General features: G+C 36.6%; 1 protein-coding gene across 1 annotated transcript in view; it reads right to left on the bottom strand.

Annotated features, from left to right (window-relative positions):
- LOC140170228 (coatomer subunit alpha-like) overlaps positions 1-26,609 on the bottom strand; it is a 59,025-nt gene extending 32,416 nt beyond the window's left edge. Inside the window, exons 1-19 of the mRNA XM_072193563.1 lie at positions 26,445-26,609; positions 22,084-22,197; positions 20,081-20,235; positions 18,614-18,690; positions 17,934-18,043; positions 17,092-17,207; positions 14,548-14,647; positions 10,370-10,505; positions 9,511-9,593; positions 8,062-8,279; positions 7,715-7,790; positions 6,930-7,012; positions 5,656-5,881; positions 4,460-4,598; positions 3,566-3,875; positions 2,659-2,848; positions 1,958-2,053; positions 1,124-1,212; positions 629-839 (exon numbers count right to left, since the gene is read on the bottom strand). Coding sequence (XP_072049664.1) covers positions 629-839; positions 1,124-1,212; positions 1,958-2,053; positions 2,659-2,848; positions 3,566-3,875; positions 4,460-4,598; positions 5,656-5,881; positions 6,930-7,012; positions 7,715-7,790; positions 8,062-8,279; positions 9,511-9,593; positions 10,370-10,505; positions 14,548-14,647; positions 17,092-17,207; positions 17,934-18,043; positions 18,614-18,690; positions 20,081-20,235; positions 22,084-22,197; positions 26,445-26,484 — 2,569 coding nt within the window. The 5' untranslated portion in view covers positions 26,485-26,609. The remainder of the gene's footprint in view (positions 1-628; positions 840-1,123; positions 1,213-1,957; positions 2,054-2,658; positions 2,849-3,565; positions 3,876-4,459; positions 4,599-5,655; positions 5,882-6,929; positions 7,013-7,714; positions 7,791-8,061; positions 8,280-9,510; positions 9,594-10,369; positions 10,506-14,547; positions 14,648-17,091; positions 17,208-17,933; positions 18,044-18,613; positions 18,691-20,080; positions 20,236-22,083; positions 22,198-26,444) is intronic.
- Between the last annotated feature and the right edge of the window lie 410 nt (positions 26,610-27,019).

Raw genomic sequence — 27,019 nt, 5'->3', positions numbered from 1 at the left:
CATCATGTGATCCTCATGTAAAAATAAAAAGACATGGTATATTCGACAAAATTATTTCATAAAATGTACACGCTTTTTTACAGCGTATGTCATTCAAAAGTTACATAATCAATGCCCATTGTTTAAATTATAGAACATCTTCTCAGTACCAAAGGTGTTTCATACACTCTTGCTTGTATTTTCTAACATTTTTAGTGACAATTTTGTTATTCAAATAGCAAAAATCATGGGATGTGTTTCTCATGTATGAAATAGGTTAATAATTATAAATGTGTATCACTAGTTGCTCGAGAAACTGTACAAAATATTGCACTTGTACTGAGATGCTGATGCGTCTAATGCACTCCCCCTCCCCCATGTGGGTCATGTTTAAGGTTATTAATTATTTTAAACTGTTGTGATTTGGTAGTTCATACCGTGCATGGCAGGAAAAAATGGGCAATACGGGAAGCGATTTTTAGGTTGCTTCGACCAACAATACCTCGTCTACCCTTAAGATGCATCAACATCTCAATATGTGTGTGCATTATTTTGTACAATTTCACTCCCAATAAGTGATATGCAATTATTAACCTATAAATGGTGCATTACAGCATTATCTATATAATAATAAACCAGTTCCAGTTACCTTCCAACATAAGATCGGCATCATCTCCCCATCCTCCACCAGCTTCACCTTCTTCTGCACCCATGTCTGCTGCCATGGAGGTGGTGCCTGGCTTCACGTTGTAGTTATCAAAAAAACCCTTGGACATGGTCAGCAATGGCCAGTTATCTTCGGACAGGGCTATTGGTGGTGGGGGTTGCAGGAGGGTGGCATTGGGGTTGATCTCTGGCAACTGTTGGAAAGAGATCAAGAGTATAAGTATTTGAATCTCAAGCAAATTATGAAAATAAAATTAGTTTAACATGAGACAAATTGAACGGGCCCCTCTTTTAGAATAACTGCCGCCGCTATTTGCATTTTGGGAGTGTTTTTTGTTGATGTATGGATGTAAAATTAACCATTTGGGGAAAAAGTAATCGTGTTTTGACAGATGAAACGCAAGCAAAGTGAGTGAACAAATATTGCACAATTTTTACAGATCTTGGTAACTTGCAAAATAAAACTAACATGACATACCGGTTCTGTCTCTGGGTCAAATGTTTCTTTAAGGCTCTCTGCTTCTTCATCTAGGCCATGAGTTGCAGCTGTTACATAGGCAAGGGCCTCTGTAAAATCAAACATACCAAAACAATACTGTTTATGTAATCATTCTTTGTTGTACTCTCCACTGGCTCCCATCCCAGACTGTAAGCAAATTCTTTCCAAGGTACTTGTTAGTCTACTTATCACACTGATGAACACAATCATTCATCACAGACTCTACGATCTAGCTCTCTGGGTCTAACGCATACACCACATTAAAGCACACAGATCTTAATCCTCTATGGATGACATGACCTGAATTTCAAATGAGATTACCTGAATGGGTGAATCCATTTGAATTCTACACCCCCTGTGTGGGAGATTAAGGTCATGTCTTCCGTAGTGGGTGTATAGCTCTCATTTGGAATAGCCCATTATTACCAAGAGAGTTGAATAGGCCTCCTACAATTCTGTGCTTCAAATCTTGTTAGAAAAACTTCCTCTTGTCGCAATATTCTATATTGCTTTTGCTTTGTTTAATTGTATTCTGCATTTGTGAATCACTCTGTTCTTATTTTCAGTGTATACAAACCCATTTTGTTTAATAAAAATGCTGCAACAGTTGACTTTATTTGTAAACAGTGTTTATTTTACCAATGTAGTGAAAATTGCAAATTGGTGCAAGAAATTGCCATTTTCAATGAAAAATCCTCGACAAAATCCAAGCCATTTGAGAAAAAATAGTAATTTTAAACAGAGTGAATGATCAATGTTTGTTACAAAGATGGTATTTTTAGAGTTATATAATCTTAAATTAAGCCAACTTACTTTGTCCGCAATCTTTGAGGATCTTGACTCGTTCGTTGACATCACCAAGATAGAGGGCGCACTGGTACTGTCCACTTGTGTCCTTACGTATCTCAGCTACATAAAAAACAAAAAAGGCATATAACACTGCTAAATTATTGACTGGATGCACATACCACACTATACATCAGCACTTTAAAGAGTTCAAACTTTTCAACAGTGGTATACTCTTGTTATTGTGTGAACTGCATCTTTGTGAAGATTGACACACTCCCATTAAAAGTAAGCCCCTACACACTGAATAAGAATCATTATTAACAGCGTTCGAAATTTTGGTTGTCCGGTTGCCCTGGACAACTAAAAAAGTCACCGGACAACCAAAAATACTGATTCGGTTGTCCACCGGACAACCATAAATCTAGCCAAAAGTCACATTTGTAGGCCTACGGACAACCAAAAACTTGGACGGACAACCAGAAATTGTAATCTGGTTGTCCGTGGGACAACCATTTATTTTTCCTAAATTCGAACACTGATTATTAATATGACAACTGCACATAATCGGTTGACTGACCATGGCTTTTTATCGGGCAGACACACATTTTGTTAGTTCATATCGCAACAGTATTTTATTTCTCAGCATAGTTGCATCGACTTGGGTTCCGGGCATGCCGACTAGTTAATCGGCGAGATTGAGCAATGGGTCCTAAATCAATACTTACAAATCTTCATCATCTTCCTAAGTTTTTCCAAGTTGCCAGTAATGATGTAGAGGAATGAGAGTTTGTCAAAGTTCTTGGTCCGCTGATAGGACATTTCTACAACCTGGTGGTTTCCCTGCAGCAGAGCGGCTTCTCCCAATTTCTCCCAGCAGTTCTTGTCATCTAGGGCACGGGCCGCTTCCAAGGCCACCTATAAACAGAATTTAATGATATTGAATAATCATTCAAATTTCTTTCATAACATAAGTAATGCCATGTTTTTTACTACAGTCAGCATAGTAAATAACGTAGCAGGTCAAAAATGGTGACCGTAGAATCAAAGTGAGGGTCATTTTGAATATCAAGGTGGCCATAATGACCCCAAGGATGTTTTCTTTAATTTGAGGTTTCAGTGATGGCAAATGATGCAGAAATAATCAAGTTACAACACTAAAATCAATGAAAAGTAAATTGACCCCTATGGAAGACATTACCTTATTAATCTCCCACACAGGGGGTGTGGATGTCAAGTGGAGTTAGCCATTAGGTAGCCCTTTTGAAATTCTCACTCCCTGTGTGGAAAGTCATGCCTTCCATATGGGGTGTATGGATTTCATCTAGAATAACCCAATTACCCAATGTCTCCATTCACCCAATCCTTTCTCAATGGCAGAAGGGTTTCATTCTAAACAACTTGGATTTGACTGGATTTGATTCAGACCTGACCATTTGTGAAAAAAGAGGACAATGCAAAATCATGCTAAAAAAGCTCAAATTGGGGCGAAAATAACAAATAATGGGTAAATTTCAGGAATAAAAAGAGAAAATCAGCTAAAAGAGGCAAAGTTTCAGGTCTGTTGATTACCTAATAATTTTCTGATTCAAGGTAAATCTTGGTGGTCAAAAAATAAAAAATATATATACCAACCTCAATGTTTCCACATTCTAAAGCCAGTGCAAATCGCGTCTTTTCATCTTTGACAAAGTGAAGCGCCACCTCAGGATACCCCTTCTTCTGCAGGTATGCAATGATAGACTGTCCCACCAACTTGGCATGGCGCACCATGTGCAGGACCTCATCATATTTGCGATGGATCAGAGCGAGTTTGAATTTGAATTCAGTTGGGTCTATGTTCAGCACACGAGGGCGACACTCACGGTCAAGACAGTAGACATTTTGACCTTTGACTCGGGTGATGTAGATGGGAACATCTAGGGTACGGATGATGCCATGGTCACTGTGGGTATACAAAAATCAAATATGAAATCAAGATTTTCCTAGTAACTTAAACAATAACTTAATATAAATTATTCAGCATTTAACTCTATGTGAGATGTATTTATATCCGAAGGGGCAACCAATTTTAAAAGTGATTTTAGAATATGCAAAAAAGCATAGCTAAACATGGCCATTGGTACTGCAATATATTTTCATGAAACTGCAACCCATGCAAGTGATTTACAGGCCTTATGTGTACAATATTGTCAAAACTTGTACATACAAAAGCCAACTAGGAGCCTTCCTGATGTAAAAGATGTAACCAGGGTTTTATTCCCCTATGCCCCCTATCCCAGTGGTACACAGTATGTGACACCATTAAGGGAAATGAGACGGATGTCGCTAAACATTGATTAAACTTTTGTTTAATACTGTTTTTGGGGATTGATATATCTTCGCAAAGAGAAGTCGAATCAACATGGGGTTTTCAGTTTTTGAAAACTCTCAATGTCCCCTAATAGAAGCATGTAGAACTCATTTTCGACCAGGGTCGATGTGCAACTCACTCCCCTTGATCATGTCACATATTAGATATCAACTCACCCATTGGTGATAGCATATTTGATATGGTTGCTGGTGGTATAGATGAACACGCCACTCTCATCCCACGCACCACTCTTGACACGGATGTTCTCATGTACAGTACACAGACTCTCCAGCTTACGATTGCAGATAGAGATACCTAGGGATGTGTAGAAGGGGAAAAAAGTGAAATATTGCAAACTTTGAGGTTTGGAGCAAGTTACGATAACAATTGTATAATCAACGAAGTTGGCCAATTTGCATTTCATTATGCCCACATGGTAAGATAATTAGGGCCGGTGTCGGCACCGTTTTTTGATGTCGACATATTTAGTATCTTGACGTCGACAGAGTGTCGACATACATTTGGGTTCCGAAAAAATACCAGGACTTTTTTTTTCATGATTTTAGGAATATTTTAACAATTTTAACCTAAAAATATCTAGAAACACTGTCGGCAATTTCAGCAAATTTCCAAGATGGCCGTCTTCATAGCGAGCATGTAGCGATGAAGTGTACAATTTACACCAGAAAACAATGCATAATACTGCCAAAAGTATGCCCCCTGAAGGCAAATAACATGACAAATTGGCAAAATAGAAGGTAAAAGATAAGATTTGGCATTGCATTTTGTTAAAAATACATTGGAAATGGCCAATATTTTGAGTGAAAATGAGCTTGCCTGACGAAGTTTTACTGAGCCATTGCCTTAGCACTTTGTCGACAGGATTCCGACAGAGGACCTGTCGATACCGGCCTTAAAGATAATGCAACAGAAAATGGCTTCTTACTGTCAAACATGAGATAATTTCAGGTCATAAATATATTAAAGTGGGGCAAGGATCATCACATCACTTGATACACTCCACCCATAATGGGGAATAATCACAAATTAACTTGGTGCGTGCTAAAGAAGACTTGAACCATTATTATGTTTTGATGAATCCAAGTGTGTGAAAATATTGGATCCAAAACATGATACTGATAAAACTGAATGCTTTACACCCAATATTTATTGGTTTCGCTATGAGTTTTACAATAAAATATTGGACTTGACTACGTCCCGTCCATTATTTTAAAACTCATAGCTCGACCAATAAATATGGGGTCAATTTTTTATCAACCTTTGTTGAAAATAATTGAAACATCTTGGAGGTAACATAATGAGTAAAATAAAACAGATATTTCAATACACCTTTCACACCCACTACACTTACTATGTTTACTAAGGAGAGCCACGTGGGACATATCACTTGACCACACCACATATTTCACTTTGGAAATTCTCACGGAGCCCAGGGTGCGCTTCTGCTGCACGTCAAACAGCGTGACAGATTCTGCGTCACGCAGGAGCAGCATACCGGTACCAGCATAGAAGATTTCATCTGCGGCTGGGGTCTGCACTTTCTTTGTGACTTCGTTCTTGAGGTTCTTGATGATGACCTGTTGAGAGAAAGTGGAGAAGTGTCATTTTCATTCTGTAATCAAATGGGAGAGGGGGGCATGAGTACTGCCATTATCAGTTTTATTGGAATGTACCACAGTGACAAAACCCCTTTTCAGGCTCCTCTACAGCTCCTAAGACCCCTGTCTTCACCTAGAATCAGTTCCCATGCCGTCTACTTCGGACCTTTTCTGAAATTTGTAGTACTTCTGAGAAGTTTCTGCTCAGTTTTTAAGACAATACCTTCAAGAATCTGTCCTGCACATATCTACTCAAAAGATATTGAGTGTCCTCCTCCCCCCCATGAGCCCCCACAGGCTTCATATAGCACTACGTACTAATAGATGTTACATACAAACAAACAAGAATTGGGATTTAAAAAAAAAGATTTTGTTTTTACCTTTTTCTTTTAATTTTGAAGGACTAACAGAGGAAAAAATAATCAATCGTGTGATTCTACAAATATGAATGATTGTCAAAATTTCAATCAGTAGCAACTTTGAGATATATGTCAGTTGCATAGATATCAGCAATTTAAAAGAAGTCTCTGGCAATCACAACATTTTGCCTTATATGTTAGAAAAGTAATTATAAAGCATGAATCACATGATTTAAACAGGCATTGTAATACGTGATCTGATCCAATATATGGAACAAAATAAAATATAATAAATAAGAAAACCATCTTAAAAGTTCATAACTTTGCAACCAAGTATGCCAGGGATGCAGGGTTGTTGATTTTTTTTTAAATTAAAAAAATCAGATTTTTTTATTTAAATCGGATTTTTTTAACTTATATTTATCAAATATGGTAAAAATGGAAAAAGTTGATCAGTGATTTTTTTTTAAAAATCAAGTGATTTAAATCGCGATTTAAATCAATGGTTTAAATCGGTGTGATTTAAATCAAACAACCCTGCAGGGATGTGGGGGTTTCAACATCAGAAAGCGCAGTTACTGAGCAAGTAAGAAATGGTAATAACTCAGTTTTCAATGTTGCGACTTTGAATTGGATGGATCACATCATGTCCACATTATAGGACTTACATTGTGTGTGCGGTCCATCACAGCAAATCTATTCCTGGCTACCCACACTGCTGTCAAACCAGATGATCGTTTGCCTTCTGGTGCTGAAACAGAAAATTGTTAAAAAAGGCAATTTGATTAGAATGGGACTACATTTTCAAGGAACTGTAATTTAATTAAGAGTGTAACAACTGAGACTTGATGTTTTCAATCATGTCATTTTTGTTCCTAATTTGCTTTTGATTTTTGAAACCCATAAACATGTGTCAACAGAGGGTGACGTTACCATTCTCTCGGTCAGGGCTGTTCCATCAATTGCACTTACTCACTTCTCACGTCTGTCAAAGGGGACACCCTCGCGAAATCCCAATTGGTTTGTACAGGGACTTTCAGTTCAAGTCAATTTTCTCAGCACAGAAAATACAAATTTGCCTTGTCTTTGGTAATTATTTAAAGTTGATTTCTAAATCGGAACTTTTGGAATTGTTTCATCAAGAGACATTTATTTTATGGCATGTTTTGTGATTTCCCCCATGATTGAGTGCAATGGTAAGTGTGGCCTTTGTGTCCAAGGGGGCGAGATGGAACAGCCAAATATCGGCAAAAGCAACCAATGGGAAGAAGTGATCTATCGCAAGTGATGTCATGACGATCGACAGAATTCTTTGCTTTGGTCACTTCTCAAGATCGGCAAATCATGTAAAGCACTTATCAAATTAGATAGGAATGGTTTATGTATAATCCCACTCAGAAGACCATCTCTGCCCATTATATAGATCTACGAAAACATTATATTTGTTACTTACCATCAGGATTGGAGCTATCACTATTCTTGGGAACTTGATACAAGTCATAGGTACTATTATCAACATTGCTGGTACGCTGTAATAAAATACAACAGCTCAGTTAGTTACAATAGTCAAGTATTTATAATATTATCAACCAACCAGGTAGATAATTAGGCCAAGAAAAAAATTTGTTTGCTTGCCCTCAAATGCATTTTAACAATAGGGTTGGTCGGTCGGGATTGCATTATTATTATTTTTTTTTATTACTAGCAAACTCTACTGTTTGTATTAAGTAAGGCTCAAAATATGAAAAATCAGACTCCACTCTTGATACATTAACAATATGTCAACTCCTTTACACTTACAGTGCACATAAGAACCGCATTCTCAGCTGGGTTGTATGACATGCAGTACACGGGGCTCTTGCTACCTCCCCTCAATTGCATCACAGGCACATCCTTGGACGTGGTGAAATCCAGCTTGCGCATGTAGCGATCCTTGACGTAGTAGAGGATATTACCCTGGGTGGCGTAGGCTGGTCGCTCACGTTCCAGTTTGAACACGATCATGCCGCTGTCATGGCCTAAAGTGACAATGAAGATGGTGTGATTAAGAAAAACATTTTTGGTACTATCCACATCAACTGCTTGGAGTGCAAACGGTTTAACTACATGTGATGCTTGGTGTACAAAAACGTTAACTGCTAAGATGTTGATGTATATTATGAATCCTCCAGTCGTAGAAACAGAAGGTGAATTATGAATAAAATATTGGAATAACTTGCGAATTGTGCAAATTTTCATCCAATCTCATTGAAATTCAACTGGCAACTGCAGAAATTACGCGGAAAACTAGTCCATGTTAAGGACAAGCCTCCGAGAGACAAACAATCCAACCTTGTTTACGGTTTTAAGTGCGGGGATCCGGACTGCACAGAAGCATACATAGGTGAAAAAACCAATCCCTCAAAGCCAGGCTTGGACAGCATAGGCATCACTGTCTTATAGCGATTGGCAACCAGATTCTGTTATATATACTCATGCGAAAACATCGGACACCAAATTGATACTGAGGATGTTACCATACTAGATCGTGAGGAGAGGTGGTTTGAACGGGGAGTTCGAGAAGCTATTTGGGAACGAGTGGAGAAGCCATCCCTCAACAAACGAGGGGGCCTGAGATTTCAGTTTTCACATGCATGGGATTCATGAATAATCAATATTCCTTGCTGGCTGACATATGAGCAGTCTCCGATCACAATCAATACAGGAGCATCTTTGCACTTGCCAGAAGAAGCCCAATGAGATTGGGTTATTCCAGTATTTTATTCATAATTCACCTTCTGTTAGTCAACCATTTTGTGCTCCAGGCAGCACATGCAGTTAACATCTTTGCACTCCAAGCAGTGGATGTGATCAAGCAAAACAACATTTGAAAAGTTTCTACTGGGGAACTTTTTACACAAACTGGGGCATAAACATCAACTTAAAGTGTATCATGTTGGCAACTTCAAAATTCTCTACAGGGACCACAAACATAGATTATCATAGCTAGAATGTTATTCAAAGACCAAGGTCTACATTCTATATCAACTAAAAGTACATTAATTCTGTGACATTCATACAAATAAAAATGTAATCTTGCAACATCAGCAGCAAAAATGGTGTCCAGACAACCTAATTCTCAATTTATGAGAACAGTCAAGAATATCCATGATTCCATCATATTTCCCAATCAATGCAAATAATTACCTGACCCTGTATGTCTGTATTACCCTGTATTACCTGAAACTGTAGGAGTTTTGATTGACTTACCGGCAGCAAATAGATTGAGAGTTGGATGGGGTGTCAGAACCCAGAACCTATCATGATCACGTCGGAATGTTTGAATGCATGTCCTGTGACGAAAGAAAAGCGTAGAAATTAAAACCAAGCAAGTGGTGCAGTGTTCAACTGTAAGCAGGCTCTGATAAATCGCCTGTCTGATAGCCCGGGCAATTAAAAATACTGCAGGGCAAGCAAAATCATCAGGCACCCTGCCCGGCCGGGCAATTGCAAAATTATTGTGCGATGATGGCATTATTGCGTTCATATTTAATAGCAATGCAGATCGACAAACAAACAGTACAAACTGTATTTCCCGACAAGCGGGCAACTTAATTTCCAACTAATTGCCGCTGTGTTTGATCCCAGTCTATTCTGAAGCATACTTGTAGTAGTATTATGATAACACTGTAATATTTTTAGGCAATTTTAGCTATTACATTACTGGAACCAATTCCAATCTATGTAGTAATAAGCAGAGTTAAAATCTGTGTTTAATATTATCATAATTATTAATCTTACTTATAAAGGCAATTTAGCACAAACAACATCTCAATCTCAATGTATTATAACAAAGAGAAATATAAACAAACAAAAAAAGGTACAATGCAAACAAGAAAATCAGTTAAAAAGCAAGAAACTCAAGTCCTTCATTAAAAAGTCTTCAATCTCGTTTGAAGTATTCTGTTATCATAGAAACTTGGGACATGTTGGGGTATAGCATTCCGCAGAACCGGGCCAGCAACAGTGAAAGCCCGAGCTCCAAAGGTAGGATTATAGAACTGTTACAAAAACTACACCTACAATAACCTTGTGTACTCAAGTTTTAAATGTTTAGAATAACAAGTACCTTTTTGACATGTCCCAAACTCGGATGCTCTTATCCTCCGAGTTACTAAGGATAAGTTCTTGTCTTGGATGGAAGATGGCGCAGGAGACGTTGTTGTAATGACCACGACAGGTGTCAACCTCCCAGGCCTTAGCATCTGTGATAAGAAACAAATCAATCATTATCAGTCATAGTATCCTAAATAACACACAAAAAGAAATTGCACAATTGACTAAGGGGTCATTTGTATTGCCATTAATTAAAGGGGAGTAACCCTATCAGTTTAGGATATGGATTGTTTTCAAACTTACATACAATTTCAAATATTGTCCCCTTTATGCATCTATGTGAGAAAACGAGAACATTTTCAGCGTAAAAGTGAATAATTAGCACAATTAGTTGGTACGCATGAGTTGCATTGTGGTCCGGCATCCAGAAACAACACTCCCGTCGAGTGCTTCGCCATACCACTACGCTCATCATTCTTGTGACAAAATATCTCATTCTTTTTATTTTAATTTGACCCTGATACATTTGCTTTTAATTTTGTACATTATCATCACATACATTTTACACTTATCTTTTATTTTAGGATTTGTTTTAATGAAAAAATGGTTTTTTTTATAATATTTTTAATTTAAATTAATTAATTTTATAGTGGGGGACATTTTTTCTCATATTTTTTTGCATATTCCTTGTATCATACTTAACAAGATAAGGTCTCGTTTTGTATTTATTTCACCCCTTATGTATTTCTTTATTTTTGTTTTTAAAAGCGTTTATTATTATAGCGCCCTCATTATTTCAGATCTATTTCCGTTCGTGCGAATTGGCATGGAAGTAAAATGGCTCTTATTCACAGAATCATTTTTTCCTACCCAGAATGTCGAAGGTGGCTACCAGTATAGCCTGTTTGTTTCTTGATTTTTCTGAAAATACATCAAATTGGATCGTCAAATTTCAGGATGGTAATGAGAAATATATAATCTATTAAATGATACCAAAAACTCTTCAACAATGAGAAAAATCGGGGGAATGATGCTGTCGATCGGGTCACGGACCTTTAATGACAATAAAAATCGGCAGTGGATTCTGAGCAATAAGCCAAGATAGTGAGAGCAACAAATATATTCAATATCATAAATTTTACTATATTTTAGACCTGTCAAAAACAGTATGCAAAATATTGCACAAATTATTACCATAACACCTGTAGGCCTGAGTGATGAAACAGATTTACAAAATGGAATATTCATACCAAGTGTTTCTTCTTTTACCATCTTAGATTTCAATCTCCCATGTTGATTTGAGTATACAATCCAACCTCTCTTATTAATCCGGACCTCTTTTATATGGATCTCTGTTATCCCGCTGTGAAATCTTCACAGGAAAACATGTTTTTGATGATTTAACACCTTAATTTCATGCTCTGAATGCTTTTAAGCATTTTATTTTAAAGCATTTTATTTTAAAGCATTTTATTTTAAGCATTTATTTAAAAAAATGACATATCTATATTGCATAAAACACTCTAAAGCCATCTTTTAGTGTTTATTACCCCATGTTAAAACAATCTTTTGTTGTCACAATTTCAGTACTTGGGACAGTCGATGCAGCATTACGTGTAATTCACTCATCCAGATTATTCACTTATACGGACAGTGCTTGGTCCCATCATGTCCGGATAAAAGAGGTTGAACTGTAGGTAAATTGTGTACCATCTAAATAACAGTTGCCACATGTGAGATAACTCCACAGAAGTAGACAAGGCATAAAACAATTTGGCGTAATCCAACCCCCACTAAAAAATGCTAACCCACACCAATGGGGGAGGTGTTATATGGTCATTTTCACGGTAAAGGGTGTAACTTTGGATTTTTAACATTTTAATCCGTAGTGTTCTAATAAAGCCACAGAATTCCATGATTTTAGGCCACATAAGTCATCTAGTTAGCAGCTACCTTGGGTAGCATAATCAGCTTTGGGAGTTATTGCGTTCAGTTTTAGGAGGCTTAAATGTACTTAATATTGCCATTTTGAAAAACTATAAAAAACAGTAACATTATTGTAAAACCCTGTGTTTTCTTCGGTTAGTTCATGGATAATTTTTCTTATCCTGAAAGTACAGTCATATGTTCAGTAAACACTGCCACATTAGATTTAATTGTGAACAGCCCTGTATTTTTGAGAACTGGACTTCGATATTTGTCGCTTCGAGGCTTCATTTTCCGTTAACAATTGTTAACAAACTTTGTGGGTGTAGCTTTGGTTCATAATTCTTGGTTATTTCTTCACTTCTTCTTGATTCATAACAGTTGTTATCTTAACTTGAAATGGGTAACAAAAATTAGTCGATTTGCAAGCTTTTAAAATTTTTATAAAATCTTGACTTCAAAGAGCCGTTTTTCCGTTAACTTTTTGAAGCCTCCGAAACAAACTGTTCAGCAAGCTTGTGCAAATATAAATAAAAGAGCTCATCCAATCTATTTATCAAAATGTAGCAAAGTAGATCCTCAAGTCACATGTTTTTAAATCATGGAGATATATATCACCGTTTGAAAATGGGACCCAATACAAACTTTCCGTTAACAATTGAAGCCTCCGAAACAACAATAAGATTAATTATCATCTATGCATATCTAAATTGGTGTGTTTCATACTGATATCTGCATTGTAATTATTACTTGATATGTGCAGAATGTCATAAATTTAAAAAAAAATTGACATTATGGTTAATGTTTGAAAAATATACTGATACCCAAAAAAGCCTGTTTCGGAGGCTTCACATGCAAAAAACACCATACTTAACAAATGGGTGAAAAAATTAACATGTGATAAATCTACAATATCTGCCGCATAGAATCATTGATTCAATACACACAAGAAAATAACAGCTTAGATGATCCCAACACTGTTGTTTTCAAAAAACTACTTCTGCAATGTTTAACAATTGTTAACATGAAGCCTGCGAAGCAAAAAAAATTACTTGCTGTGATAATTTAATTTTTGTCACAACTGAAATTCAATACTTAGAAGCAAAGCATGAAAATTGGTAATTGTGATATTTTTACCTATTTTTTATGTCAACTTGTAGTACAGTTGGTACTGTTTTAGTTTGCTTTTTTGCAACTTGTAGTAGTTAGCCAAATATTTTACTTTTATGATCACCTGTGTTGTTAACTGAAGTCTCCGAAACACAAATCGCTTGAATTGCCAATTCTAAAAAATAACTCCAATTTCTGTGAAACTTGGCTGGGAGGTTCCTTTCATCAAGTAGTATTTGTACATGAAGTTAGACATTCAAATTATTTTAGGAACCCAATTAAAACTTAAAAAATATGTTTAAGGTTTGGAAATTTCCATTGTAAATGACACTTGATGTTAAAAATTTTCAAAACTGCAATTACAAACATAGCAAAACATGGTATAAAATTTAACTTATATCTGTTGACTTACTTTGGAATGGGATTTCACATGTATTCCAGCTTTCATGTCATAATTTTCTGAGGTTATGTAAAATACATTTTTTCTTAGATTTTAACCAAAATGTTATGGAAATGTCAATTTTTTTATTAGAAATCAAAAGGTTTAAGCCTTGAAACATTATTTTAGTGGAATTTAAGTTGCTTCTATGCATGATTTCAGTAAACAGAAACATATTTAAGTGGTTTGAAATTTTGACTCTAAAAATCAAAAGTTACACCCTTTACTGTGAAAATGACCATACAGTAAAACCTCATTATAACGAAATCTGATACAAGAAAAACCCTGTTATAAAGAAGTATTTTTCCAGAACCAAGATACAAAATTCTTTTGTTATTTATTGTTTTTACAACCCTGATATAACTAAATTTGGATATAAAGAACTAATTTTTCTGTCCCTGACAACTTCGTTATAATGAGTTTCCACTGTAGTTTCAAAAACTCTGTTCATAAATCAAAATGTCCATGGATCACCCCACTACATGCTAATCAAGTACACACATCTGGTTCAAAAACGGTTGTATACATGGTTTCCCTCAAATTTGTTAGTGACGTCAGTGTCTTTATGCGGTTGTGCTGCAAGCAGGTAGGCCTATACGCTTTGAAAAATAAGGTTAGGCCACATAATTGATACTGCGACCAGCGAAAGACCCACCTATGTCACTACCAAAGGTGAAACAAAGCAGTTGATTAAATTCAACCTGTCCATATCTTACCATTCATTCTCCATAGTTTCACATATCTATCATCAGCGGCAGACACAATCAATGGCATGGTAGGATGAAAGCAGGCCCAGTTCACACCACGGTCATGACCCTACAAAGCAAAACAGCATTTGATCAGCAGCTATTCATGATTATATTCCATAATCTTGACAGTTTCATTTTGGGAACTTCAACACTCACTAAACCTCTAATATGTGACCCGGCAGCACAAATGAGCCGTAAATTCCCTAAATTGTATTCTGAGTTACGGTGTAAAATGTGGCCCGACATCCGTCTCATTTTGATAGTCAAAAACTAATAAATAATCATATTGTTGAAGTGGATAATAAGCTTCTACCTTAGATGGCTATAGAACTTTTAATAGCTCTGGTCTTTGTTTGCTTTTGCTAAATCCTGTTCAAGTGGTGGGTTACCAGGCATTGTATTTTGTACAGGTATGCATAACCAACAAATAACAATGAGAGAACTTTCTTAAACCTCGTTGACTTGGGGATGATTTGAAATGACCGCCAATTATGACTGTTTGATATTTATTGCCAGCAATGTGGAAAAAGAGACACATGTAAAAACGTAAAAGCTATAATTTTGTTGAAGGAGCAAAGTTTATCAAACCATAACCCCGCTTCTGGATATCGTTTGAAGTCAAATGATATACCATTTTTAAGTTTATGATGTTTATTTTTAAACACGAAATAAAAGAAAATTGACAGGGGAGGAATTTACGGCTCATTCGCCGTGGACGGTCACATATTATAGGAACAATAATGGCAAACAGCACGGGTGGTATCTGTGCATTTTACTAGCTTATTTGCAATACCTGGGGTCCATTTCACTTAACTTTACGCAGCTTTGTACATCTCAAAATTGTTTGTAATTGTAATTGTAAGTTCCATTTCACTTAACTTTCGTATGAACGGTACGCCTTATAAGTAAGAGGGATTTACTACAGAGACCCTTCGTTACGTCTAGTATTGGGTATTTGTGACTTTGCGAACGGTTACTAGAGTTACGAAGGGTTAAAAGTTTAGTGAAATGGACCCCTGGCATGTTTAAGGTCACAGACTCTTTCAAATAATTATGTAGGGGTTCATCCTGTTATCAGTACAGCCCCAAATCCTAGGTTCTGGGATCGTGTACGAGGGGGTATCAAAAAGTTTTAGAAATCGCCCAGAAGTGAAAGAGCTATATCAATGAAATTTTGTCATTGCAATCACTGGTCCTTATGTACACTGTGATGCAAAAATGATCTCATAAGAATGTTTACTTTTTTTACAGGCGCTAGATGTCAGTACCTGCCTAATAGGCAATACCTGCCTAATAGGCAATGCCTGCCTAATAGGCAATGCCTGCCTAATAGTGCCTATGTAACCGCATAACCAGCAAAATGGAGAAAATTGAGGCATGTAGCATGATTAAGTTCCATTTTAAGGGTTACAAAAACTTGTGCCCAAAAAATCTGTGATGAAATAAAAATTCATTTTCCAAAAAGCAACAGTGACAATATCACAATCACCACCGAAGATAACTTTCATTTCATCATCGATTTTCTAGGCATTGCAACCCTTCAAATGCAGGATCTTAATAACGCTGCTTGCCTCAATTTTCTCAATCTTGCAGTTTATGCGCAGTAACTGGGGCAGCAGGTTATTAGAATCTAGCGTCACCTGTAAAAAAAGTAAACATACTTATGAGACCATTTTTGCACCATAGTGTACATAAGGACCAGTGATTGCACTGACAAAATTTCATTGATATAGCTCTTTCACTTCTGGGCGATTTCTAAAACTTTTTGATACCCCCTCGTGTAGTTAACTAAAACATTCTGTGCAAATAAGGCCTGTGTGACAATACTCAACAATTTGAGGTACCGATTTTCAAGTAATATACGAGGGGGTATCAAAAAGTTTTAGAAATCGCCCAGAAGTGAAAGAGCTATATCAATGAAATTTTGTCAGTGCAATCACTTGTCCTTATGTACACTATGGTGCAAAAATGGTCTCATAAGTATGTTAACTTTTTTTACGGGCGCTAGATGTCAGTACCTGCCTATGTAACCGCATAACCAGCAAAATGGAGAAAATTGAGGCATGTAGCATGATTAAGTTCCATTTTAAGGGTTATACAGTGCCCAAAAAATCTGTGATGAAATAAAAATTCATTTTCCAAAAAGCAACAGTGACAATATCACAATCACCACCGAAGATAACTTTCATTTCATCATCGATTTTCTTGGCACTGCAACCCTTCAAATGCAGGATCTTAATAACGCTGCTTGCCTCAATTTTCTCAATCTTGCAGTTTATGCGCAGTAACTGGGGCAGCAGGTTATTAGCATCTAGCGTCGCCTGTAAAAAAAGTAAACATACTTATGAGACCATTTTTGCCTCATAGTGTACATAAGGACCAGTGATTGCACTGACAAAATTTCAATGATATAGCTCTTTCACTTCTGGGCTATTTCTAAAACTTTTTGATACCCCCTCGTATACTTGCTTCAGCTCATATCAGAAGAAAATACAACTACTGCTGGCATACCTCAAGCACATGTTTGACGACGGCATCGGATGTACCAAACAAGTCTGGTGCCATTGGGTTTCTGATGTGTTCCTCTATTCCGCCTGGTCCTGGCGCCACATTCTTCTTACGTAAACCTGACAGGTACCACAAAAACAAACATTTCAATCAAATTTCATAACACCATCTTCATACCATTTACTTACTAAAACTTGGCACACTGTAAATCAAATCAATAAATACTGATAAAAATTGGTAATGTAAAATCCTTGCTTAATTACAGGGGTGTGAGAGGTCACAGACCAGAAAAAGAGGGAAATTACTACAAAACGCTGAAAAGCAGCGTTAAATCATTGTAAAAACGCCAAATATGGGCTGAAAATAAAAGAAAATTCGTAAATTTTGCCAACCAAAAACGAAGAAATCGGCTGAAAATAGGAACTCTCACACCCCTGTTAATTAATGCTGCTATAGTATGTAACCTATTCCCACAAGTCAACTTGAACTAGCATATTGCAAGTCTCACATATAACACATTCAATCATTCAATTGCAAGTTTTGGTCAATATGATGATCAAGTTTCTCATATTGCTATCACCCAATTCCCCCTAACCCCCTCCCTGACCTCACCCGTCTCATTTTGACATGAATGACCATTTCGTTCTTGGCATCACATCACACCTGACGCAGTGTATGTGAAGAGTTAAGATCCAAACCACATAAAGGCTGCCTTTTATATTTCATTAAAATTAATATTGTTATTTTATGTCCTAAGATACCTTTGTAGTGAGTACTAAATACACTGAAAATTGATAAAATATCAAAAGGCAGCACATGGCCTTGGATTACTCTTCGCATCTTACCTCCGATATCCCAGACTCTCACAGTCTGATCCAAGGAGGCGGACACAACCATGTCTTCTGTTGGGTGAAAGTTGGCACACATCACATAGTGGTTGTGTCCAGTCAGTACACTGTCAAAAAATAGTAAGGACAAATTTGGATCAATTGTCACTTTATTGATTCAAAGTTTTTACATACCGTACGGTAATGAAAACAAGCACTGACAAAATTTCCTGAAACTGTTTATTTCCTGAAAATGTGTATTTCCCTACAGGGAAGATCCGAGCAAAATTTCCTGAAATCAGGAAATTTTCTGAAGATTTACATCCCTGCCCTCTAGAGATGACCAGTTGGCAAATTTATTTAAATTAGTCAACAAGCAACTTATTAGTTCATGCATCACCTAGGAGCTATGAACATATTTTGGCAGCTGCATTTGTGAAAACATCTTCAACATGTGTCGCATAGATGTCACTATGTATATAATTAAAAGTTGTTAGGTAAAGATGCAACATTCGGAAGCTACGTATGCAACATGATATGCACTTGGCACAACGGAATATTAATTTAAAGTCCTGGCTTTATCTAGCTCCATGGACAAATCCTATCAGCTACAATGGTAGTCTGTAATTTGCAAACATGAACAAATCGATAATTAACAGTTTGCCCATGAAGTCCTTTGTAGAGAAATAGTTTCTTACCATATACAGTTCCTTGACTGCCAGTTCCAGATGCGTATGGTTTGATCATCAGATGCACTCAAAATCCAGGGATACTCCTGTGCAAAAAATAAAACAATACACACAAAATTATGATTGCAGTGTAAAATTTCTACAGATGAGGTGACAGCAATGTTTATAAACAAAGGTAGGTAATTTTTCCTCGATGTGCTTGGGGGAACAGTACACAACCAGTTCACTGATTAATAGACTTATAGCCCAGTATTTGATTTGGCGCATCTTTTTAAAGCACAGGCCCACAACAAAGCCTGATGCATGTGTGTGCTGCCGGGTAAGTAATGACTGACAATCGCAACCAAATGATCGGTATGATGTCACATCATTTCATCGATCGCAACACATAGTGGCGTAGAGTGATTTTTCTAAATTTTCATTCCACATAGTCCACATAGTGGCGTAAAGGTTTAGAGCTAGCTATCCTATAATAGTTCTTTCTTTTTAACTATTAAAGATACAGTTATAATAGTTTGAGCCTTAACTTTTAATTTCAAATGGAATCAGGCCACTGAGAGATAACAGTGGATGAGTATCAACTCTTATTAGTAGCATATCCTTCGAACATGTTTTCCTTCACATACGCTGCATGTGTTGCGATCGTCAAATTTTATAGAATTAAGAGTAGACCAAGTTAGTAATGCAGGGTTTATCCTTTGCATAAAACTGCACATAATAAGCCTACATTGGAGCATAGAAATCTTCTTTTGAATGCTTAATACATCTTCATTCTGTATTAAAGCTGTTTAATTCCTTGGTGGAGTATTTACACTAATCTAACCCATGAATATCTTACAACAAGGATATACCTAATCCTGTGCCTAGAGACTATGCTGTAAAGTATATATTATGATATCAAATGTATGCGATCCTGTGTCATATACTGGGGTACCCAAAAAGGTGGTTTTGTTACATTTTGATGTACAGCTTGGACTTCAAAACAGTGTTGCTTGAGTATCCCTTCACTTAAATTGAGGTGAATTTATTCTATAGTACTCATGTTTTTATCCTGTTTTAAAATAATTTTTAATTATTTTCTTATGACGTTTGGCATGAAATGTGCCAAGGGTGGTTGAGGATTAAGAGGAGGAGGAGGATTAGGAGGAGGAATTCGTATCGTAAATTTGATCTAAAACCCCCATTAAAAATTTGAATCTGGTAAAAAAATACAGGTCATTTAAAAGACTAATACTTGCTCAGAATGATTGTAAATGTGGAAAAAAGAGGTGGGGTTAAATCCCATCTACTTTGTGATTGTTTTTGCATGCACTCTCTCATTTTTTAACTGATTTCCCTAAAAAAGGTGTCAAAATGCTCAGGAGAATGAACCACTTCAAATGAGATGTGTAGGTAAAATGTTTGAAACATTTCATTTTTTTTACTACGTAACACAAAGGTACCCCAGGTTGTGACACAGGACCATGCATGACTTACATGGTGAAACACTGTGGTCCGAATGTAATCCAAATGACCTAGTAAGGTGAATAGACATCTCTTGAGTTTATAATTCCACAGCTTAATCTTGTAATCATCACCACCGGATACAAACAATGGCTGCTGCTGATGGAAACTGATGCCACGCACTGGACCTGCATACAAAATGTAGACAGTAGAAAATGTTATGTTTGGCTAGGGTGCAAAATGATAAAACTGACATTTCGTTAAAACAAAATATGTCATATTTTAAGGAACAACATCATTTGCCTATATCAACAATGTTAGAAGTTTCAAGATGGCAATTAAAGTGTGAAATCAATCAAACATTGACACAAATTTATGTAAATATTGGCAGGAAACAGAAACATGATATATTCATTTAAACAAACATGTATCTTAAATAAATATCTTAAAACCTCTTCAAAGAGAATTATTATAAGTTAGGCATTAGAAACAAATTTGTTCGATCTTTGATGCTTGTTATTAATGAACTAACAACTAAATAATCAGAATTAATACTAAATTTATATTGGTCAATATCAATACAGGCAAGGATTCATGTTATCACAATTAACAATTAGTCAATTAATTGATTTCATAAACAATAAGATCAAAGTAATATTTGTGACGTGATCAAGGGGAATGAGTCACATGTCGACCCTAGTCAAAAATGAGTTTTACAAATGTTTCTAAAGAGGACATTTAGAGCTTTCAGAAACTGAAAACCCCATGTTGATACAACTTTTCTCTGCAAAGTTACGTCGATTTATCAATCGCTGAAAACATTATAAAACAAAATAATTTCAACACTGTTTCTGCCAATATCTCAAAAACAATATCAGCGACATCCGACTCATTTCCCTTGATCAAGTCACATTTATTTCTAGTGCCTTACTTTCCACACACAACTAAATCAAAATTTGAACTAGAGGAAACCTACATATATGGTCGCATGTCATGAATTGGTCATCTTTTGTGTAACATAATGTAAAATGAGGAAAATATCACCAATTGTGATTCACTTCAACACAACTTTTAATAAATACATTTTAGACCATTATAAGTATATATTTCTGGAAAGCTTATATTACAAGGATGCCAAATCAACCAAATATAACATCATAATACAGGGTGGGTAAGAAATATACAGGGTGGAACATCAACAAAATTAGCATCTTTTTTGTCACAGTGAACCCCATATTTTTCTTTTCTGAAAGCTATGTAGCTCAAAATAAATATGGATTCAGAAAGACATTTCATGGGCCCTTCAAACAAATTAGGAAGAAAGAGTTTGGTATCCCTTGTGTCAAACATACAGGGTGGTCAAAAATTGTAAAATAATTTTACAATTTTTATGACATTTATCAATCAAAACTTTTTTCCTCCATTTCTGGCACTAAAACTAATAGCATAATTGAATTCCTCATCAAATTTCCTTTAAAATATGTGTACTTTTGAATAAGCAGGATGACTCGGGCCAAAGATGGGCCATTTAGAAATGTCAGAGCATTATGTGTACACTTTGTACAGTAACATATAGGAAAAACTGTCTTAATTAGCATTTAATTAGGCAATTAATTAGTTACATCTTTTGTTACAGTTGATCTACTATGAGGTAGATCTACAATCCAGGATGATGCATGTGCAATTTGTGGTCCATGCTAGTTGTACTTTTTAAGATACCAGGTACAAAGGTTTGAAGTTTGCCATATTTTCACAATTTTGTGTACAACCCTATGGGGCTCCCCCATTGACACATTTTACATATTGAAGTATAAATCTCAAAGTAGTTGTCCAATTGACTTGGGGTTTTTTGTATTTGACAAAGAACATAATTATCTACAAAATGACACCAAACTTTCCACAATAGGTACTATACTTTTAGAATAAACCAAACTTGAAGTGTGAAGAAAGCATTTTCATGTTACGGCTCATCCATTTTTGGGTGACCTATTTGTGACATGCGACCATATCAAAACCTGTCCAAACTCATCACTTACCATCATGCTCATCAAATTTCTCCAGCAGGGTACACATGCGATAATCCCATAGCTGAATCACGCCATTGTGTAGACTGGTCAGGATCCACGGTCGGTTTGGGTGAAAACACAAACCTGTAAAAATGACAAGGTAAGATAAGATGACAAATTTATAAGAAAGTACAAATTGTTTTCTCTAAGTCTCAGAGCTCAGAGGTGCAACTCATGAACTTTGCCTGTCTTTTGATAAATGTATCTCTACCCCACTCCCCCAATTCAATGTTGAACCAAGCCATATTATGTTGTTTTAAACAGGTCCGTGAGACCCTCGATTGGTTCGATCAAGCATTGAAATGCTTTCATTTTTGTACTGGATCGTTCAAGCATTCCCAACAAATTTTTCAATGTAAGTGCCTCTGGCCCTAGTGGAAGTAAAAACGGATACTATGGCCAGAGTTCTAGCCTAGGGCTAATTCATGAATAGACCTTTTCATATCAAGATCGGAAAAGTTCGGAAAACCGCGATATTTATTTAGTAAGCTAGGGGGTCAAATTGTACCCAAACAGGTCAAATTGTACCCAAACTGGCAGACAAGAAATGGTCATGAATTACGACACCCTTTTGCGCGAAAATACAGCTTATTAAGCCAATTTGAACTAAGGCAGTGACTCAAGCCGGATATTCGGTACCCCTACCGTTTTTTCCCTACCGGATACAAATTCCATTTACGGATTACCCGAATTAAAAAACCTAAATGCTAGGATCATGGTTGACCTAAAAAAAATATAAAAAAATTGAATTTTGCACATTGTTTTGTAATTTTAATATGAAAATTGATACATAGTTTTCATGTCATACTCTATAAATTTAATGATATCAACATGCATTCAAATTCAATGCATTTTGATATCATTAATAGAGTATGACATGAAAACTATGTATCAATTTTCATATTAAAATTACAAAACAATGTGCAAAATTCAATTTTTTTTTTTTTAGGTCAACCATGATCCTAGCATTTAGGTCTAGGTCCAGAGACACTACAAAACCGAAAAAAAAACTTTGAAAAAAAATTTAAAAAAAAAAAAAAAAAAATTTTAATTTTTTTTTTGTTGCAATTCGGTACCGGTTACCCGCCTTGAAATTTACCTCGGGTACCCGAATACGTCATTACCCGATAGGTCACAGCCTTAATTTGAACATGGGGTCATCATGAGAAATATTTTCCTAGCATATTGAGCTAACACCTCTGCTACTTGGTAGGTATGCTAGGTGAATTCAAATTTGCCATCAAACTGCATCATTTCATATATCAAATTAAAGCCCTTGAGTAAACAAAGCCAAAACTGAAAACCATTTTTTCATAGCACTTTCCGTAGCAAAGTTACATCTTGTCAAAGATTGACTTTCATCAAAAAGTTTCAGCTAGCAAAATTCCCCAAAACGGCATTTCGGGGGTTTTTATAGATCTTTTGTCTTATTATGATAGCAGGTTTTTTTAATGGAACTGCTATCCAAATCCTCTAAAATTCCATGTGCGGTGACTTATCACCATAAAAATCACATATTTGGGTCAAGTGAAGTATAGAAAACATATTTATGTAGGTTTCTTTCTTCGGGCACTTGTTTTAAATTTCTATGTAAAAATGCATTGACATTGTCGGCGAATTTGGCTGACTAGCAAATGTGTTAACTAAGGTTTGCCTGGGTTACCTATACTTGGTTTTTCACAATAAGATACTAAATGGAAAGAAATGGATAATGTCCGCAATTTTTAGTCAGTTAAATTTTTTTCCAGAACATGTTTGTTTACGTTCATCACCTCTTCAATAGTCAGTCTCTTACACAACGCTACAACCACACGCTTAATTGCACGTTGAGTATCATTGGCAAAAGTACCTCTCTCGTCCCTAAATTGACAATCGAAAGTTCATACATACACGCTATGTAACAGCGCGCGTGATTGGTCGAGAGCCGGGCATAAACAGCGTTTATGCCCGTATCCCGGATGTGCGATCATCGGGTAGGGAAAATGAAGGAAAATCATGTTTTTAATAATGTTACTTGTAATTTTTGTTATTATTTTGATGAAATAAGAATCACAAAATGTTCTGGTATGTATGAGCAGGGTTCATTCATATATTTTCATGACTAAGCGGTTGTTTATGCCCTCGGGCAAGCGGCCCTCGGGCATAAACAACCGTTAGTCATGAAAATATATGAATGAACCCCTAATTCATCGTAGTTTTAGTTATGATGTAGGTATGCCAGGCAAACACATTTGCTAGTCAGCCAAATTCGCCGACAATGTCATTGCATTTTTACATTGAAATTTAAAACAACTGGCCGAAGAAGGAAACCTACATATATGTTTTCTATACTTCACTTGACCCAAATATATGATTTTTTATGGTGATAAGTCACTCGCACATGGAATTTTAGAGGATTTTGATAGCAGTTCCATTAAAAAAGCTGCTATCATAATGAGACTAAGATCTAGAAACACCCCCGAAATGCCGTTTTGGGGAATTTTGGTAGCTGAATCTTTTTGACATTGTTTGATGAAAGTCAATCTTTGACAAGATGTAACTTTGCTATGAAAAAAAGGTTTTCAGTTTTGGCGAGATGGCCGAGTGGTTAAGGCATTGCGCTGCCGGCCGGGAGATACGATCGACGAGGGTTCGAGCCTTGGGCTTGCCTTAGGTGAAAATTCTCTTCCCTCCCAAAAAGTTCCTATATGGTCAGGAATCCTTCAATTCAGTTCAGAAATTTAATCTCAGAATTTAATTGAAGAATTTCTTCTCGCCCCCATACACTGCTTATCACGTGCAGATATAGGTAGTGTATGTGCTTTGTCCGTGGGTCGGAAGTAACATAAAGCCGTTGGTTTCGTGTACAGGAGGGCTCTCGATCATCCCTGTGCACGTAAAAGTGTCAGAGCTATTCGGAAAGAGTAGGGGATCACCCCCGGTTCTGGTATCTGTACCCCCTTCCCCTCAGTCGGGGATAAGCTCTCGATAGGGCGATCAGGGACGATCGCTGTATAGAGCGATATCGCCGAATTTGGCGACATTAAGCTTACTAAAAAAATTCATAATTTTTGTTCAAACGTTAGATTATGGTACATATTATTTCGCTTTTTATTCATTCAGTAATGATTTTTCAAAAATCCAAGTTTAAAGTGTGTAAATTGATGTGCAAAGTTGTGGAATTACTTTCAAAGGTGTGCACCGCCATTTTGCTGTAACTGCTCATGCTCAAATAGCGTCATGCCATAGTCATGCCCATATAAGGGCCTGCCGCTTCACATTCTAAATTCATCCGCAGCAATTGCATCTCCTTGGGCCATTTTTTTTAGAATTGTTACTGTTTTTTATCCATTTGCATCCGAAAGATGAGGCTATGTTTACCCCCGGATCCATGCACATGGTAATTGTCAGTTATTTCCGGACCTATTTACAGATGGCGACTTGGGCAATTCCCACGAAGCCGACGAAAGTGAACAATTTCTGGCGATGTTGCATGTTTCAAGATACAAGTTCTTGCACAAATTTCCTCCAACTTTTCAACTCTCCATCAAAAAAAAAAGTGTGCGTTGGATTTCTTAGTGGTGTGCTGAGTTGTAAGACCTTTATTTAAGCTTACTATCGAACTTATAATATTTTGTGAAGAACGAAGTGCTTTTGTGAAGTGGGGATTAAACCTGTTATCGCCAGTATACAGCGATACATTGTCACCCCAGTCTTGGGCGAGGTCGCCTTGTTGAGCGAGGTTTGCAGGTCGCCCTATAGAGAGCTTATCCCCGACTGCCCTAGGTTCCAGGGCAGTAGTAGTTGTCTGTACAGTGATAGTAATAGATTAGTTGTGTTTGTGAAAATGGTGATATAGATTATACATGTAAAAAATCGAAATTGAAAATTATACTGCCGTTGCAGTGACGCGTGAATTGTCGAAATACACTGCCGTTGCAGTGGTGCGCCTGAAAAATAGGCGGGATTTCCTTGAATTATTATTATTATTATTATTTGGCTTTGTTTACTCAAGGGCTTTAATTTGATATATAAAATGATGCAGTTTGATGGCAAATTTGAATTCACCTATCATACCTATATGATGCCCGTTAGTCGTTACACATTGGAACTTCGCATTGTACATGATGCTGAAGAGGTACTTTTAGACGCGCGCAACAGGGAAAATTATTTCATGCTTCGGGTTTTATCGGAATTACTCAGTATGAAAAGGTTTATTGGAAGTGATTGGAACCGAGAGTCCGGGCCGAGAGTGACACTCGACTGATGACATGATTGGTGAAGGCAGTCGAATTCGGCAACTAAATCCAGATTTGCTTCTTGTTATATTTATTGTTATGCTTGGCACTTACCCTTTACCCTCGCTGATTTTGTTTCAAATTTGGTCAGCATGGTAATAACCAGCCGAAGAAACGCTTCTTATATTAAAATTGCTTATTTCAGCTACAAAAGCTGTCACAATCGACTCCAAATGATACCGAAAAACCACTTCGGGCAACACGACAGCACAGCCACGTCACTTGTGATGTAGTAATTCTAGAACTAAATATTGTGAAACTTCAATATGAAACAGGAATATATCTAAATTATATCCTTTTATGGAAGTAATTATTAAACTTGTTTGTTAATGGCGCTATTTTATGCCATATTCATTTTAATATGTATTTGTAAAATGATTAACTTTAAACAGGGGTGTTAATTTAGGCAGAATATTATATTATAAAAACCCGCTTGTCTAAAACAAGAAATCCTCTAAAAGGAAATAGTCATGTGCATGGTGCATACCCACTGTCAAAGCTTGTCAAATCGGGCCGCGCCGGGGCACAGTCGTCCCCCGAGACGCCCGAGTCGTCCACGCCAGGCCGGGACCGGGGCCGGGACGCCAGGTTTAAAAGAATTATTTTGTAGGCATCAAAGCACGTGTCTT

The sequence above is a fragment of the Amphiura filiformis genome, chromosome 14 (genome assembly GCF_039555335.1).
Source record: "Amphiura filiformis chromosome 14, Afil_fr2py, whole genome shotgun sequence".
Taxonomy (NCBI): domain Eukaryota; kingdom Metazoa; phylum Echinodermata; class Ophiuroidea; order Amphilepidida; family Amphiuridae; genus Amphiura; species Amphiura filiformis.
Note: the sequence above shows the minus strand (reverse complement) of the source record. Positions and strands in the feature narration are given on the sequence as shown.